This window comes from Cyprinodon variegatus, unplaced genomic scaffold, assembly GCF_000732505.1.
Source record: "Cyprinodon variegatus isolate N-32 unplaced genomic scaffold, C_variegatus-1.0 Scaffold109, whole genome shotgun sequence".
Lineage (NCBI taxonomy): Eukaryota > Metazoa > Chordata > Actinopteri > Cyprinodontiformes > Cyprinodontidae > Cyprinodon > Cyprinodon variegatus.
Genome location: NW_015150562.1, coordinates 1 through 18180, shown reverse-complemented (window position 1 = coordinate 18180; position 18180 = coordinate 1). Strand labels below are relative to the sequence as shown.

Sequence of the window (18180 nt, the reverse complement as noted above, 5' to 3'; positions counted from 1 at the left end):
AAATCTAAACCAACCGAGGACGGATTTTACTGCAAAACACAGCCCAAATCAGTGGAATCCGTTTAATGTTCTGTCAGGTGTCCTGTTGTCCTTTTTGAATTTGGTCGTATTGTTTAGCTGCATCGTTAAGAAAAAAACAATCTCAGAACATGCTTTTGCTGCTGAGGTTGGAACCAGTTGGTCAAAACTTCTTGAAAGAAAAAAGTGTAAACTACAGTCTATAAATAACCAAACCTTTTTTTTTTCAGAACAAAAACATTTTCAGAGGCTTTCTCCTTGAAGTGATTTTTTATTTTTATTTTATTTTAATACCAGTGAAAGGTGGGAGAAAATTTTATTGTCTGATGAGAAAAAAAATCTAACCCTGACAGTCCTGATGGCTAAAGTGATCCCATCTGAGGTCTTTTCTGCATGGCATAGTGGAGAGGGCACCATCATGATCTGGGAGTGAGACTCTTTCCTTCAATACGACAATAGAGCTTCGGGTTGTGGAAATGGCAGCTGACTATTTATTGTTATTTGGAGAAAACTGAGGGCCATTGGTAATGACTGGATTTTTCAACAGGGCAACCCTGTAGTTCACAGAGTTGACTGACTGATCTCTCCTGCCTTAGAAATTACTTCTTCCAGAGAAATAGAAATAGCATCACAGTTATGAACCATCCTGCATGTTCCACTTATCTAAATCCAACAGAAAACATTTGGAGTTAGATGGCAGTTCCAGACAGGGATGCCCTGTGGGGATATTTCATTAGGATTGTAAACACACACACTAAACTAGTGGTTCCCAAATCTCAACTTTCCTACCTTGGTTTGCAAGAAAGTTTTCATTCCGCCAAAATTACTAGATTAACCAGCTTTTTTAGTAGTTAAATAAAGAAGAAAATCAATTGCTGTAAATAAAAAAAAAAAATAAACTAAACACAAAACTAACATATTTAATTGCTTAGTTTACTGTGGCTGTCAATTCTCCATCTCCATTCCAGCGTTTTATTGTCATTACATTCAGTACTGTTACAAGTACAGAGCAACAAAATTTACTCTCTGCATCTAACCCATCCCCTTGGGGAGCAGTGGGCTGCAATTGTGACTGCCTTTGCTCAGGGAGTGGGAGTCCGTGGGAGTGGGGCTTGAACTAAGAACCTCAGGATTCCAAGCAGACTCCCCAAAGGTCTTGCCTAAGGACCCCCCTGGCAGCTTATTCCCCACCCTGTCCTTCTGTTTGCAGGAGGACTTGAGCTAGCCAGCCACTGGCCTCTTGGCCAGGTCTCCCTTGAAAAAGAGATTTTATCTCAAGGGACTTCCTGGTAAAATAAAGGTTAAATAAAAAAAAAAAATAATAATAATATACTGTATATACTACACTGTATTAGGGTTGTCACAATACTAAACTTTTCAACTCGATACCGATACTAAGGCAAATATTCTATACTCGATACCATTTTCGATACCACAAGGATAAAAACAAAGACTCCAAAATTCAACAGAAATATATTCACTAATAAATAAAATGCAATAAATAAATACAATGGTAAATGGCATGTACTTATATAGCGCCTTTATTCAAGTTAGGAGACTTGACCAAAGCGCTTTACACTACATTCATTCACCCATTCACGCACACCCTGATGGTGGCAAGCTACATTGTAGCCACAGCTGCCCTGGGGCTCACTGACAGAAGCGGGGCTGCCATACACTGGCGCCACCGGGCCCTCTGACCACCATCAGTAGACAATGCAACGACACCGAAAGTTGGAGTCGGGGCTTGAACCGTCAACCCTTCGATTTCAGGGCAAACTCCTACATCCAACGCCACTGTCGCCCCATAACAATAAACACTAAGAACAAAGTTATGAGGTTGTATGCTGTGCACAATATTAAACAAGCTTGATAAAAAACTTATAAATTTTAAATTAAGTGTTCCTTCCTTGGCTATGCTTTGCACACATAACAATGACACTAGCCAAACCGGTTAAGAAACAAAAATAATTCTCAGCAGCTGCACCTGTTACAAAAAGAAGTCTGAAACTGAAAAGTGCACAGAACTATTCAATCACACAGTGTTCTGAAAGTGCATTGTCCTCTATTCTGCACTTTAGATGAATGACTGCTTAGGTGCCAGTGGTGGTAGCACTGTATCGATACTTTTAAAAACGAGTATTGTATCCTGATACAATGTTTCAGTATCAATACTTTTTTGAGTATCGATACTTTTGACAACCCTACACTGTATACACTGTAGTGTACTATATTATACACTACTCTACAAAATAAAGCGAAAAGTTAAATCACAAATCCTTGATCCCAATGAATGAAATATTCCAGCTTAAAATAATTTTTTATTTAATATTTCACTGGATATTGAATTGAGAACAAAATAGTATAAACGTTTTGGAAGTACATCTAACTGATGGAATAGATGTCTGGATTTGAAATATTCCTCGAAATAATTCTTGGAAAACTGCCTAACAGTGATGTTTTTTGTGCCACTTCTGGGAATCCCTGGGCAGGGCACATCCTTTTTATAAGCCTATTCATCTTCTTCCTCTCAGCTACAAGCTGCTACTCCAACATATCTTGCCATAGAAGATTATTGATGTCGTCAGAATGTTCTTCAATTATGATGAGATCAAACATTGCGGAGACACCATAGAGTTACTGGCCTGTAGCTGCTGAAGTCATCTAGGTGTGCAGTCTTTAAAGCTATGGTCCTCTCCTCAGATTCAGACTAGTGTTGAAGATGTGTTGCATGATGCCCCAAAGCTGATCTGCGCAACATTTCAGGAGCCTGGAGGTGAGGCCATCAGGACCTGCAACCTTTTTTACTTCAATCCTTCGTGGTGTGTTCCTCATGGAGTGTGGAAGAAGACACAAAGGGAGGGGGCTGATTCATGGAGTCATCTGGGGAACTGAGAGATATTCAGTTGTGGGCACAATAAAAAGCAGTCGTCCAAGATGAGCAGGTTTGCAGCTATTTGGACTGGGCTGGGGAGAGATGAGTGGCTGGTCAAACCTCTGAAAGCCTATGCACCCGGCTTAAAGGGCCCGTATTATTCTACATTTGAAAATAAAAAAATGTTTACAATGAGACCCTCAGAGCATGTTTTTGCCATTTGTGCCGGACAGCTTTACCAAAAATCTCCTTAGTCTCCTCTGGACAAAATGTTTTGGCTTTCCACGCCCCCGTCCTCCCGAAGGCCGCGTCCCCACTACCCGCAACCATGACAACCAGTCAGAATTCGAACGATAGCCTTGGAGAACAGAATAATGCATAAGATGAAGGCCAAAGCTTCAACAATAGGCTGCTATGGACCGTTTTGGACTGCTTATTTCCCCAGATGACATCATAAAGTGCCTGATTTTTTAAAACAGAGCATTTTGAGAACACATTAGTTAAGAGGTGGAGAAATGCAATGAGAGTGGGGAAAGAGTTTTTGGATTTGTGAATCACATGCTTCAGGAATGATGACTGTTACAAAATGTTTATGAAGTGAATCTGGCATTATATTTGACCTTTAACCTTGCTCCCTGTACTCCATGTTCCCTGTCCCTAATCAGTATCTTAACTGCAACACCAAGGATAACAAAACACTAGAATTACTGAATGTAAATTTTACAGAGGGATAGATCATCACCTCTTCACCCCCTGTGTAGTTAGGATCATAAACCCAGTTCAACTCCAGCCTGTGTATAAACCCCTTTTACGCACAGAACCAGTTTTACCACGTACAGGAAGGAAATGGTCTGGGGAGGCTGAGGAAGCCATGAAAGACTGCTTCAGCACCACTACGAAAGATGAAATCCGCTAACCTCAAGGAGAAGACATTTAAATGGAATAACAGAGTCAGGAATTACATACTATAATTTTCTGTTGGTTGGCTACTGTGCTCTGAATCTGTTTGCTGTTAGCCCTGCATAAACCTTAAATTGGTTGGTGGTAGCGGATGTAAAAAAGGAACTTCAGACTGCTGTGCAGGATTCAGACGCTTTAGATGTTTGAATGTAATTATGTGACGAAAATGCTCATTCCCTCTAAAAAGAAAATGTAGCTCCAACTTAAATTAATTGCTTCAATTTGCAACAAGTAATTGAACTAATTTTGCCTGGTTACAACTTATAAATGTAATAAATTAAGTTGTATTAATTCGATTCAATTACCTGTTACCAATTGAAGGAATTCATTTGCATTGGAGCTGCATTTACTTTATGGTGTGTGGATGATGCTTGCCTCCTAGAACTACAGCACTCTGAGAAAAACATACAAATACGCAAATTATAGAACTGTAGTGAACAGCTTAAGTTCCATTACAAAAAACAATGTAGCATAAACATATGAAGGTGTGTCCATTAACATGTGTCACACAAAAAAATATAATGTATTTTTGATTATTTCCGTGAGGTGATCTGTGCCTATTGTATGTTGTACATGGTGCCATACAAAGGATTGCTTATGGATCCTAAACACCGGATCAGAATGTTGAGATGTCCCTGTGCTAATGAACTTTGATAGGAAGCATTCAGTCTTCACTTCCTAGCTCCTTCATTAATGTTGGCACTATTCATATACCGTAGCACTTATCATGGTAACTGCTGACACACTTCTGCTATAGTGTAAGAGTCCTCACCAGTTTGCTGTATTCGGATGACATTGATTCCATGACCTCTTAGATGTGTTTGACTGGATTCAGGTCTATGAAGGGGCTATTAATTAATTCTATTGCATTAATCTAGCAGGAACTGCGGACACACTTCAACCCAGGCGGTAGAGCATTGTCATGCATCAGAACAAAACCGGGGCCTATTGCTAATGGTTCTGCTGTAAGGGCAGGACCCACTTGGGGCATAAGGCCCTCATACCACCCTCATGGAGTCTGTTTCTTATAGTTTTTGCAGAGGAATAAATATTAGTGGCCTCCTACAAGTTTTTCCACAGGACTCTGGCTAAATTTAGTTTAGGTTGCAGCTAAGGTTATCATTTTAAAACACTGATGCATAGGGACCGAATTCATATGAGCACTTTCCAGCTTTTTTTTTTTATTATTTATACTACACAATAAAGGTTCTTGTTTGTGTGATCTTAAACATAACCTCACAGATTAGATTTGTGGTTATTTGATCAAATGTTAAAATAAGCATTGGGTATGGATACCTTGTAAAGCCACTGTAATTAAGATGTCATCTTAAACTTTAATCTACAAGAGGATTTTTAGATAGTGAAAAAGTAAAGTAAAGCCTACAAGACTCAGTTTACAAAAGGGTGTTTACTTAAAATCAATCTTTTGGACACAGACTCTAAATTTATGGCATATCCAAGCCGCCCTTAAAAAGCCTTTTCCAATTTTCTCCCTGTCATTAAATCAGTTACTTGACTGTCCTCTGCTCTTTTTTCTTATTTAGCTATTCCTCCAGGACAATGGATAAAGAGATGAGTCACCCTCCTCCTGTCTTGATTTTCCCTCCTTTTAATTACACCACACCTAAAGATCTGTGCAATGATGCCTGCAGTGCAGTTTGTACAAGTTAGGTTAATGAATTCTTAAATATACCCCAAATCACTGAGAGAATAAAGACGATGGTTGACTGATCTAATTTCAAAGAGACAGTGGTTTTTGTTCACTCACTTAATTTGTACTGAGACCAAAAGGTGGACTTTTATAAGACTGTTTTGTTTAAATGCCAAGTTGATGACTCTTATATGAAGAAAGAGTTGTGGTGAATGCTGTATTTGCTTTTACTTATATATTTTACTCATACATACTTAGAGTTTTTGAAACAGAAACTTGTCATTTAGGCATCATATTCTCATTAGTTCCTATCAAACAATCAGGACAGTTTATATTTTTTTTTACACAGTTAATACTTACTTCTTAGGTAAAAGTGTCATCATTACATTTTTGTCTTTACAGATATTTGGGCAATGTCTTATTAAAACTGCTATTTAGTTGATTCACTTTTAATAAATACATAATTTAGGCCTATAAATTAAAAATAATTTCTCCTTAGACATGAAGGTGATTCTGGTGTCTTGCAGAGGTTAACCCTTGAACTTTTTCACATTTTGGCTCATTTCATCGACCTTTAATTGAATAAGCGTGTTGGTGTGTGTGTGTTTGTGTCCAGCTCAGAACTGAAGGACCCAGTAATCAAGGTGGACAAACAGATTTCTCAGAACATTTATTGACAACAGAATTGGAGTAAGCGGTGTTGGCGTAAAGGCAGGAACCTCTGCGGTTGGAGACAGCAGGTTAGTGACCACTTCTTTCTAGAACTGAATAATCACAAACGTGCAGGCCACTAACCAGGTCTAATAGTTCAGTCTGAATCCAGAGATAGAGGATGGTTCCAGTGGAGCAGACAAATGTAGACAGAGGAAGAAGCCAAAGTCGGTACCAGTGACATGCCAGGAGGTCAGAGATCTGGTGAGATGCCAAAGGAGAATCCAAGATGGAGTCGGGTCACAGTTCCAGGTGCAGTACACACTGGGCGATCCTAAGCAGGTGTGTGAAATAAGTGATCAGACCAGGCATCAGAGACATATATGGTCATGCACAAAATGTTCCAAAATTTTGTGTATGACCATGTATTATTTTACATAGCAGAGGAACATGTATGCTTTAATTCAGTGACCTTGCATTTTGAATGAAGCAGTATAATTCCTCTGGAACCCACAAAATGTTATCTTTCTTCTGCCTGGATCCTGGAAGGAGAAGCCTCTCTCAGGGTTGTTTTCTTTTTACCTCCCCACATCTGCTTTTCTTTATTGTTTTGCCATATGATGAAAGGTGTATAAAGACTTGTTGCAGAGTGGCTAACTCTGAAGTGTGCCTGAAATGCTTTTTGCCTTTGAATAAACTTACAATGACAAGATCCTTCTTCTCTTACTTTATTGCAATGGTGACTTACTCCTTTGCTTTCCACTTTGTCACTGGCCACACTAATTTTCTCATTATTCCTGCTTCTAATGTCGAACTAACGTCCTGCTAAAAAAATTCCAAGTTGCTACTTTTTTCTGTTGCAAAAACACAACATTAAACTGCCTTATTATTTCAAAACTACCCAATGACAAACTTGATGTGGAATAACCTTTACTATAAAAAAATATGTAGAGACTTTGTCATTCTACTTCTCAAAAAAGTGTCAATAGTCTAAATAAAATGATATTTTTGCGAGCTGTATAAACTGTTAAAGGGGCAAGGTTATGTATTTTTCAGGCAAAAGACAAACCTTTATAAAAACTTTTATGAAAGAAACATGTTTTTATATATTTGCCAAGACTATCTAATTTTATTGTGACAGCATAATATAAGAGAAAGATAATCTGAGCTACTATTGTTTTCGACAACAATACAGCACTACTGACCAAAAACAACCAATCAGAATCAGGAGGACCATCTTAGCGCTGTCAATTACCCGTCAATGGCAGGATCCTAGGTGGTATTTAATTCCAGGATGGAGTCATAGTCAGTAGGAGGAAACTAGATGAAGCTACTATGACAAGAAAATAAAATACATAAAGTTATGGGTAAAACTAACAAATACTGTAGAATGCGTGAATAGAGATGGAATAAAACAGAATGATGAAATGTGGCCCCTATGTCCACCAGCAGCTTAAACTTATAACGGCATAAATATAGAAAATTAGCTCATGATAAATTTTGGATGAAAAGGTAACTTATTTCAGTTTAATATGGGAAAAAGTCAGAATTCTGAGATGAAAGTCAGAATTCTGAGAAAAAAGTCAGAATTCTGAAATTAAAGTAATAATTCTGAGATTAAAGTAATAAATCTGAGAAATAAAGTCAGAATTCTAAGATTAAAGTCATAATTCTGAGAAAAAAAGTCAGAATTCTGAGATTAAAGTCAAAATTCTGAGAAAAAAATCATAATTCTGAGATTAAAGTCATAATTCTGAAATTAAAGTCATAATTCTGAGATTAAATTCATAATTCTGAGAAATAAAGTCAGAATTCTAAGATTAAAGTCAAAATTATGAAATTAAAGTCAGAATTCTAAGATTAAAGTCATAATTCTGAGAAAAAAAGTCAGAATTCTGAGATTAAAGTCAAAATTCTGAGGAAAAAATTCATAATTCTGAGAAATAAAGTCAGTTCTGAGATTAAAGTCAGAATTCTGAGAAAAAAAAGTCAGAATTCTGATTTCAAAAAAGTCAGAATTCTAAAACAAAATACTTTTTTTTTTTTTTTTTTAAGTACCTATATATCGAGACTGTGGCGATTATTACAATTTTTGCAGAATCTTCGGCTCAGACCCCCCCACAAAAACGACAAAAGACAAAACGTGTTTTTGGGGTTCTGCTCTGAACACCTCCTGCCTACTATACCCAGAATGCACCGCGCGGGTCAAGATGGAAGAAACCAGCTGCAGCAGGAGAACAATGTTTGGGCTGTAGATTTTTAAAAACGGAGCCTCTGGGGGTAAAATAAGCGAGCCGCCGCTGCGGATCATGGTCCTGCACCGGTAAGATGATTGTATACAAGCTAATCTTTTAGGATGCTGTGGTTTATAGCCTCGTTATGAACGGAATAAACCAGCGCAGCGCTGAGAGGTTAGCTGCTGCTAAGTTAGCCGCTCCTCCTGTCGAGACGAGCATCATTGTTCGCTGAGTTTAGTTGGGCCGTTTGGTTTTGGGTCAGTCCTGCCCAGAAAACACAACTAAATACTTAAATAACTCATTAGCTAAAAAATAATAAAATACATTAATTATTCAGTTTTTTGTGTTTTATTTATTTATTTTTTTAGCCCCAAATTTATTTCGTCCATTTTTTTTAAATAACTTACTCTAATTAAATATGTAAAAACTAAAATACCGTATATGCAGCTTCAGCTGCTTTTGTTTGGGTAAAATATCTTAAGTTAGGTTGTGAATGTGTCGGGGCGTCTTTGAAAGCAAATGAGCTGCTGTTTTTGTGGCCATATTAATTATTGGCATCACAAAGAAGGGCCCCTGAAAACTGCTGAGCCCAAACGATTAGCAGAGGAGCTAATTTACATCCAACCAGCCTGTGAATGATCTGCTGTGTTACCAGCCCTATGCTCACCCACTAAAATACACCTAAGAGAAAAAGAAGTTAAAGTAAATCCTGTGTTGTTTGCTCTTGTTTTCCACTAAGCTGTTGTGGATCAGGCTGTGTTGCTGCTAATGCTGCATTGGAGATGGGAGCATCTGAATGCAGCCTTCCTAAAAATATATATTTTTATTGCTATTGACTCATTTTTTTTTTAACAATTTCGCAAAATTTTCAATTTAGACCTGGCAAATTTGTTAAAAGTTTGATTTTTCTTTCGATTTCTGATATTATTTTTAACAGATTGTGCATGATTAATTTATTTTGTTAAAATTAAACCCTTTTTATTTAGAGCTATGTGCTGCTTATATTGTTCAAAAACCGTTCAATCAATTTCATGCCTTGTAAATTAGATTTATTATATGTTACACTTCAATTCTTTATATCTTTGTCTTTTTCAATAAGACATTTCAAAAATGTAATTTCTAAAATGTGTTGGTGCATTAAAGATGCTTTTACAGACATACCAAGTTCCAAAAACTCATTTCAGGGAGAAATTCTAATGACGATATGCGCTGGAACAGACATAGTAACTGATAGGTCCTTTGGATCTATTCCATTCTTTTTATAACAAATTCTGTTTTACTAATTATTCAAAAACAATAAGGTGATAGCGTCAGTGGGATTGAGATAGGATCCCAGTTTTCATCTGTTAAATGTTTTGTTTTTTTCCCACAGCAAATAAAAAATGCTCTAATTTTTACAGATGAATTAACAGTTTTTCTTGAATTCAAATTTATAGAAAACAGTATTTTTAAGTTAAATTAAGTCAAAAAAAATGTAAAATTCCTAAATTATAAATGTATATTCACCTCATAAAAAATAGCATTTTTATTGAACCTCATTGAGAAGAAATTTCACTTCATTGAATCTCTTGCCCTGTTTTTATTTCATGCTTTTCTGTGCTCCCATGAAAGCATGCTGCCCCCCTCATGGCCCCTGGTACATTTGGTCTTGATCCGCCACTGTTCCTCACCTTCTCTAGACGTGGATATACTATATTTTTGTTTTTTACTCGAAGGTTGAACCTCTGCTGTTTCACAGGATGCACAGCTTTGAGTGCTAACTAGATGACTGCCAGAGAGTAACGCCAAAATTATCGGGCTGATCCAATCCAATGAGCGCTCTCTGACAACCAGTCACCTGGAACGCTGGTGGAACAGAGCATCGCTTTGAACAGATACGCTGCACAGGTTTCATAGACAACCTCCTCCCCACCCCTGCTCTATCTTGTTGTCTGCGCAATCAAAGTAGTTCTAATCAACACATGGTGCACGAATTATCATACTGCCTGCCCGCTCTCACTCACATAAAAAAACTCCACCTCAAATAATCTAAAATCCGGGATAATTTATCCGACTCGCGGGCATCCGTGAACAACTATCTATATCAGGGAGACTCCCAGAACTTCCAGGAGACTTGGGATGTCTGCTTTTACAAGTTTCAAAGACGGTACCTTGCTTGCAGCACATGGTCATGTAATGATATGTGATTACAAAACGTTATAGACTACATATCATATCAGTCCTATTTTTTTTTCTAATGAATATTATATTTCACTGTAGAAAATCTGAGCTCTGTGGGTAAAAAAATCAATCTAAAAAACGCATTTCTAAAAGTTGAGTTTTTTTTTTTTTTGGCTTGGATTCACATTAATAACAGTTAATAAAAGCCTAACTGCTATCCAAGCATTCTTTGTAGATGACTGTAAACAGAGAATTAAACATCGGGGAAAGGCTAAAGAGTGCGACACTTTGGAGTCTTGGCTAGTGTTACATCACCTTTAGACAATCAGAACTCAATTCTCATGAAAATAGAGGTTGTCAATGGCGCAGTATTAAACCAGCAGCAAGCAGAGCCCAGTCAGGCCTCGTTTTCTATTGTTTAAGCTGCGACTGTAGCTGCATTACTTTTAATAACCCCAAAGACCTTTGGTAGTTTTACAGACAACTCTTTTCTTTTATTTAAGCATAAAAATAACCCAAAAGTAAAACGTTTAATACCATATGTTGCAAAAACATCTGCAGATGTTTGTTGTTCCTCTTGTTAGACAATTTGTTTATGCTGTCGCTGCTTTATCTGATAAACAGTGGTTTTAATGCAGTCTGTATGCACTCTCATTCACAGATAAGCTGGTACAAATAGGATGACTGGGTCAGACGTTCTATCATGCAGATTAAGGCAGCCCCAGTCCCGTCGTTCCTCATATGTTGTTTGGAACATAGTCATGGTGTCTTTATTTTTGTCCAGAAACAGACACTTTACTTAACCCGGCAGAATTTGGTTCCTTTGCTCCTTCACCTTGTTTTCGCATGTCCCAGACACCAGCTCTTTGTTGACCCACAAACTGACGGTTTAATCCGACTAAGCACATCGTTGTTAGATCAGAGGCCACGGCTTTGATTCCTGAAGACCAAGCTTAACTGGCTCCTAAACTATTGTTTGCGGACGGGTTGATTTTACACAGCTTATCCAAAATATGTTATTGTTGCCATAAACATCAGCTCCTCTTTTTTTTCTTTTTTTCTCTTAGGATAAACTTGATTTCTGCCCCTTAGTCTTCCTGCCCACCAGCCATCAGTATGAACATCATTCAAGATAAACTAGGGAATGAGTTCCTGCGCTCCAACGGGAGCATGGACTCCAACTTTGGAGCCGGCATGATAATGTTCAGCCATCTTCCTCCGGTAACCAGCTTCACCCGGCTGTCGGCCCACTCCGTCATGCAGGAACTTCCACCTCAAGATCTGATCCTGAAGAAGGAGCGGGAGTCTCCTGACTGCAGCATGGGCTCCCAGGGCTGCCTCCAAGGGGGAGACTTTGTTCATGCCATGGGCATCAAACAGGAGAAGCAGTCAGAGCACGATTACCGCCTGCCGCTCTACCCTGGAGGGCTGGGGAAGAGCGGGGAGCTGGTGACTGTTGGTAACGACCAGAAGCTGCTGGTGTGCGACCTTAACATTGGAAATGTAGGTACCAATGACAGACCAGTGGAAAGATGTGGTTTAAAACTAAATGCTTTGCTTTGAAAGTTAAATCCCTTCTATTGATAAAAGGTAAAGCATCTGAGAAAATAATTACATTGATGATGAGATTTTTGTAGTGAGACAATGGAGTGCATGTTCATTAATAATTGTTAAAATTTATAATCCCCTAATCCCCAACCTTGCATCTGGAATCTGTGGAAGATGCTCAAATTTTTTTTTGTCATATATTTAAAGTAATAAAAACAGTAAATTGACCTCATATATGAACAAAAGGCAAAAAAAAAAAAAAACTTATGTCCTAAATAAAAAGTGTGTTGTATTACTGTAGGAGAGAGGAATTTCAAAATTTGTGAGGGAGAAAGAGCATCATAAAAAAACCCTCTAAGTTAATTTCAAGTATTAATCAATATTTTACCTGAACCTAAATTTAATATAAAAATTGTTTTAAATTATCAGTTTTAACAAAAATGTTGCAGAGGAGCCCACAGTGGACACAATGAATAAATGACAATGGCTGTGGGTGAGTCATTACAGGGAGAATCTATTCAAATGCAACTCAAGACATTACATTTAAGCTATGCTTATGGCCTCCTTTGTAATCCAGGGCTGGTAAAAGCCTCAAGAGGGGTCTGATAGCTCGCTAAATAGTTGGGAACAATGTTGGATTTAGGCAAACTTGGTGCCAGTGATCTAGTTTAAAATTGCTTTGTAGCCCCTCATCCATCCATCCATCCATCTGGCATAAGCCAGATTAATATGTGTTGTTCATGTGGAATTTTACTAGTTTCCATCTGGGAGGCCTAATGTAAAAAGAGTTTACAAAACTGAGGGGCCATCTATGCATTCTCTCCTGCTTTAGTTCTTGTCAGGGTGGGCAGGTCGCCAGTCTGTCGCAGGCAAACATAGAGAAACACAGACATACAACCATGCACACACACACTCACACCTAAGGAGAATTTAGAAAAAAGCCAGTTAACCTAACAGTCATGTTTTTAGACTGTTGGAGGAAGCTGGAGTACCCGGAGAGAACCTACGCATGCTCAGGGAGAACATGCAAACTCCATGTAGACAATACTGTGGGCCAGGAATTAAATCCAGAAGCTTCTTGCAAGGCAGCATTGCTATCCACTGCAGCATCGATCAGCCACAAAAGTGAGGGGCATTCAGTACAACTCTTCAAGCTAATTGGGTACCTGTCTCCCATGTCAAGTTTTTAGCCAATCGCAGTAGCAGCTGTGACATATCACATTATTTGTTTCACAACTGACGGAGTTAGTCCACAAATTTAAGAACCTCGTCCTTTTACTCATTTTTCAAAAAGAAATGGAGGGTATTCCAGCGCGAACCAGTGCAGCCATGTTTGTTTTGCTATAGCCTTCTGCCTCTAGTTAACAAGTTGATGTCACATATGTCCCTGCATTTCATGGGTACGAAACATTTCTGCATCAAGCTGATGCACCTGTTTGCTCCTAGAAAGATGTATTTCCAGGATTTTGTGAATTCGCAAACCTTTTTACAAACCATGTCGTTTGCCAGGTAAATATTAGCTTCTAAATACGTAGAATGGATGTTAGAGGTGTTTCCACACAATCTTTTTCATTTCCAGTACGATGCAGATATCGAAGCTTTGAGATTTGACCAAAAGTGAAATTGACCTGATACAATATTAGCATAAATCGTGCATTCTTTAAATGCTTATTTTGTTTTGCTTAACATTAGAGAAAACTTCATCAAATCATATAACTTAAAAAACTGATTGATTTATTAATACCTGATATGTAACATAAACTTTAACCAGAAACGAAGAGAAGCAGATTGTTTCTATTTGCATGCTTACTTTGGAGATCTGATTCGATATATTCCAGGTCTCGTTTTTTGGCTGATATCAGACTGATTTTCGATATCGATACAGAATCAAGACATCCCTAATTAAAGTTTAAAACTATTTGAAAGGATCAAGAAGTATGGCAAGATGAGACTTAAAAAGTATGTTTGTTGCTTTTGTATAAAAGTCCTGAAGTGTTTTGTAAGCTAAAATACCAGAGTGTCCTCCAAAGTGTCTTTAGATCATATCTGTAGCCTTTGTTTGATGTCTGGTCTTCTGTCCAAAATCCAGTCAACCTCCTGGTTAGGATGCGCCTGGTATGAAGGTAATTATCATGATGCTTTGGCCCAAAAAAATGCACAGAATTAAGAGTCAGAAGGAGGAGGATAAACTGTTCAGTGAAAGATTATCTGCTAATTAGAGTTAAAACAAGAAAAAGCTAACTCTGGGTTTGTTAGGAAACGGGGACTAAAGTAAATCCCCAAAACTGAGATGATTAAAATAATTTGGGTTGATAAAATGTCTCCATGCACTTCAGTTCTCCACCAACATTTAGGATAAAACAGAGAGAGTATCCAAAACGGGCTAGCTAAAAGCTTTTTAATGCTTCAGCTCTGAGTTAGTTCCTAGGTTGTTCATTGGATCCAGTTAAGAAACACTCTGGCATCAACATTTTTTAAGCACCAGAAAAAAATACTTAATCTTAAATTAATTTGAGAAAAACTAACAAAACTCCATCTCTTAGTCAAAATTAACTCAGCTGAAACAACCAGAACAGATAATAGAAAAACCTTATTATTTTATTTCTCGGGGTTTTTCCTCACTTTGCTCATTTATAAACTGATCCATCTGAATTGGAGAGGACATTTTGGCAAATTATTCTTCGAAATAGGAGTTTTTTTCTATAGGGAAATTATGAATCAACAAAATCTTAAAGAGGTTTAACACAAGCTTAAATCTGAGACGTCTCCATCACTAAAACCAGGTTTGTGCTCCAAAAATGTTTTCATAAACTTGAAATAAAGCAGTTCATTGAATTGTCTTTCAATCAAAAAAAATACTCTTTCATGGAGCTCTTCACCGTTTTCTCTGAAAATTAGATTTTTTTTCCAGCTGCACTCTTCAGCATACATTAAAGAAAAAAGTGAGAATAGAATATTATTATTCTGGCGATTCCACCTTTATCCCCGAGCCGGCGATGCATGATGATTGTGTTGCCGTCCAGAAGCCTGTGAGAATCTAACGTATGGAGACATAAATCTCCTGCCGGCTTCAGATGCAAAGTAGTTTCTCTCTCTGAGCAGAAGGGTGATGTCATCTGGCCACAGCGTGAATGAGAACGTCTTTGCAAGGACGCAGCTGTCTTGTTTGAGTTTGCACTTCATTTCAGATGTCTTTTGTGCTCATTCAAACAGAAATATACACATCCACACTCTGCTAACAATAGTAAGCCATCAGAGGTCATGAGGTCTGAATATTTAACAGATTTAATGATTGTCTTTTTTTAAGCAAGTTTTTTGTTTTGTTTTTTAAGAAATTATGCTGGGTTTAAACACAATAGATTGTTGCTTTCAGACTTAATTTTTTTCAACTTTGACCAGTTAAGTGTTTTAAAGCAATTTTCATTTTTTAAAAACCTAAATCAAAGATTCCGGGTTACTATTTAACTGTTGTTTAATAGTTAAGTTCAGTCATATTTCTCTCATGTATGTCCTAATTTTTATTTTTAAGCAGATTAAACAGCATTTTTGACTTAATATTTATGAGTCGGACCTGTTTTCACTCCAAACATTTGGCTGCTTTTAGGATGAGCAGGTGTGCCTGCATTTGTTCCTTCAGTCTCCATATGTTCAGACTGGATAACGTCTGGAAGAAAGAGCGAATTATCGTCCTCTGGATTGAAGTTGCTATCCAGCCGCCTAGTTATCATTTTAAATGCCTCAATCAGTTGAGATTGTTACACCACCCACTCAGGTCACATTTCCTCAATGAGTCTGGAAGATTGTCGGAGTGTTGCGTTTCTTTGCACGAGCTACAAATATAGACTTGTTTCCTTAACAGCTTCTGACTGGAGAACCTTAACCTTCTTTCATGTGATTTCCTTGTTGCGGCTTGCTCTCACGGCCCTCTCCCTCTTCCTTTGTCATCCTCGCAGCTGTCAAATCAGTTGGAAAAAGAGGCCAGTTGGAGGAAAGGTCGGAGGTCAAACAGTGATGGGCATGAGGGTAAACCTAAAAAGAAGAAAAGTGAGGCAAAGGTTTGCTACTCTTTATCTATTTCTTAGTGTTGTGGGTCCTGTTCAGTCCTCTTTGTTTTTCATTGCTAGTCTATAAAATCTTTATTTAGTGAATTTGTAAAATATTCAGATTATTTAGACACAACTTTGGACTCCTTTGTTATTATTTTGATTGTCTTTCCACTATAGCTTAATGTCAGCTCAGACTTTTCTAAACTACCTGACCATTTAAACACAATGCTTGTTCTGAAAGGTGCAGCTCTATCTGTAAGTATCAATCGCAACAAGCTAACCTGGGATTTAGCCATCCCCTCTGACTAGATCTGCTTTTCTCTGTATTCAAACAGCATTCTATGATGGCTGCAGACGGTGGCGGCCTGTCTCCAGGAACAAAGCCTCACATCTGTGAACACTGCAATGCATCCTTCAGAAGCTCCTATCACCTGCGCAGACATGTCCTCATTCATACAGGTTAACACTTTCTTCATCATTCAAGATCAGTTTTCATTAAAATTATTTATGGGATGATTTGAGCTATTTTCTACTCAAATGATTCCAACCATCTGCTTATTGAGAAATTCCTACCTTTTTAGCCATTATCTTGGGAGAAATGTTCTACTACTAGTTTTTTTTATTTTATTTTATATTTCCTTCTTAAATTTCCAAGATTTTTTATTTATTTTTTTTTTTGAGAAAAGAATTGAAAACTCCAAATCCCAAATGAATAATTCATTTTTTTTATTATTTTTTATATATATATATCCGGCTGAAGTAGGTTTTAGACAAAGACTGATATGTCTTTGGGGAATAGAAAATGCAGACAATTTTTTCTGTAGTTTTTAAAGAGCAGATTGTTTTTATTGTTTAGACGCCATATGTTGTTAGAAATCTTCAATAATCCTGGATAAAGTGAATCTCTGTGTGCCAGGGTTGTATCATGGGATATACAAACATTACAAACAGTGAAAGAGTTCAGCTTTAATTAGCGGCAGAAAATTCATGGCACGTTTTTTTTCTTTGTAAAAGCTGTTCCAGTGCTTTATGAATCTGTTTTTAAATGACCGTTTCTTTACACCCAGTTACCTGTCTGGGCTCCAACTTTTGATATTTTTCTTGATAATAAACCACCATGCTTGGCTGTAGTTTTCCTTCATGGCCTGGGTATTTATCCTCTGGTTTTCATTTCAAATAAGTAAACAAAACACTAATGAGCAATTCTCGATAAAGACTGATATAGAAGGCTGAATGTTTTAGCCACATTGCTTAGCCCTATTTAGATCTCAGGCTTATGGTAGATAGTTAAAACATTAAAAAAAAACAAAAAAAAAACTCCAAAAGAGAATTTTTTTTTTTATTGAAATATTTAAAACATGTAGTTGAAATGGAAAAACTGATTTATATAACTGCCTGTGTTTATAAAAATAAAATATACTAATATTATAGTTATATGCCCTTCGCTTTTATGTTTATCTTTTTTTTTTTATCAATCTTGCAAACAAAAAAAAATTAGTTTTTGTATTTCCAATTCACATTGTTTCCGCGGGTCATTAAAAATAATTAAAAGTCATTAAATTATTTTTTTAATTAAGGCCTGATTTGGCATTAAAATTTATCAAATGCGATAATTTTGGCATTTAAAATGCTTTATTTAGAAAGAAAAGTTTATAAAAGCAATTTATTAAACAATATATACATTTGCAAATATATTGCAATATATTTGTGCGGAACTGCTTCCGGTTGATCATAAAGCTTTATGTTTGGAAAGGAAGCTCGCTGCGGAGAAAAGGCTGGAGAATGGGGAAAATGCTAATTTCAACAAAAGTGGCTGGAAATAGAGGAATTGCAGCCTGTCAACGGAAAAGATGAAGGAATTTGCTGTGTATATATGAGAGTCATGGGTATTTGTTGATGGCATTAAAATTATTTCTAAGAGCATTAAAAATCATTAAATTAGAGTTAATCATTCCTGTATAAACCCTGATTCAGCTGTAATTGAACCAGGTTTTAAAATCATCTAGTTTTGAGTTGTTGTTTTATGTATTCACA

General features: G+C 37.1%; 1 protein-coding gene across 1 annotated transcript; it reads left to right on the top strand.

Moving 5' to 3' along the window:
• Positions 1–8347: 8347 nt before the first annotated feature.
• On the top strand, positions 8348–16605 carry LOC107084775 (zinc finger protein 281-like; the record flags this gene model as incomplete). The annotated part of the gene is made up of 4 exons (XM_015374779.1): positions 8348–8478; positions 11620–12055; positions 16054–16155; positions 16482–16605. Coding segments are annotated over exons 2-4 (613 nt in total), but the record flags the coding sequence as incomplete, so codon positions are not given.
• Between the last annotated feature and the right edge of the window lie 1575 nt (positions 16606–18180).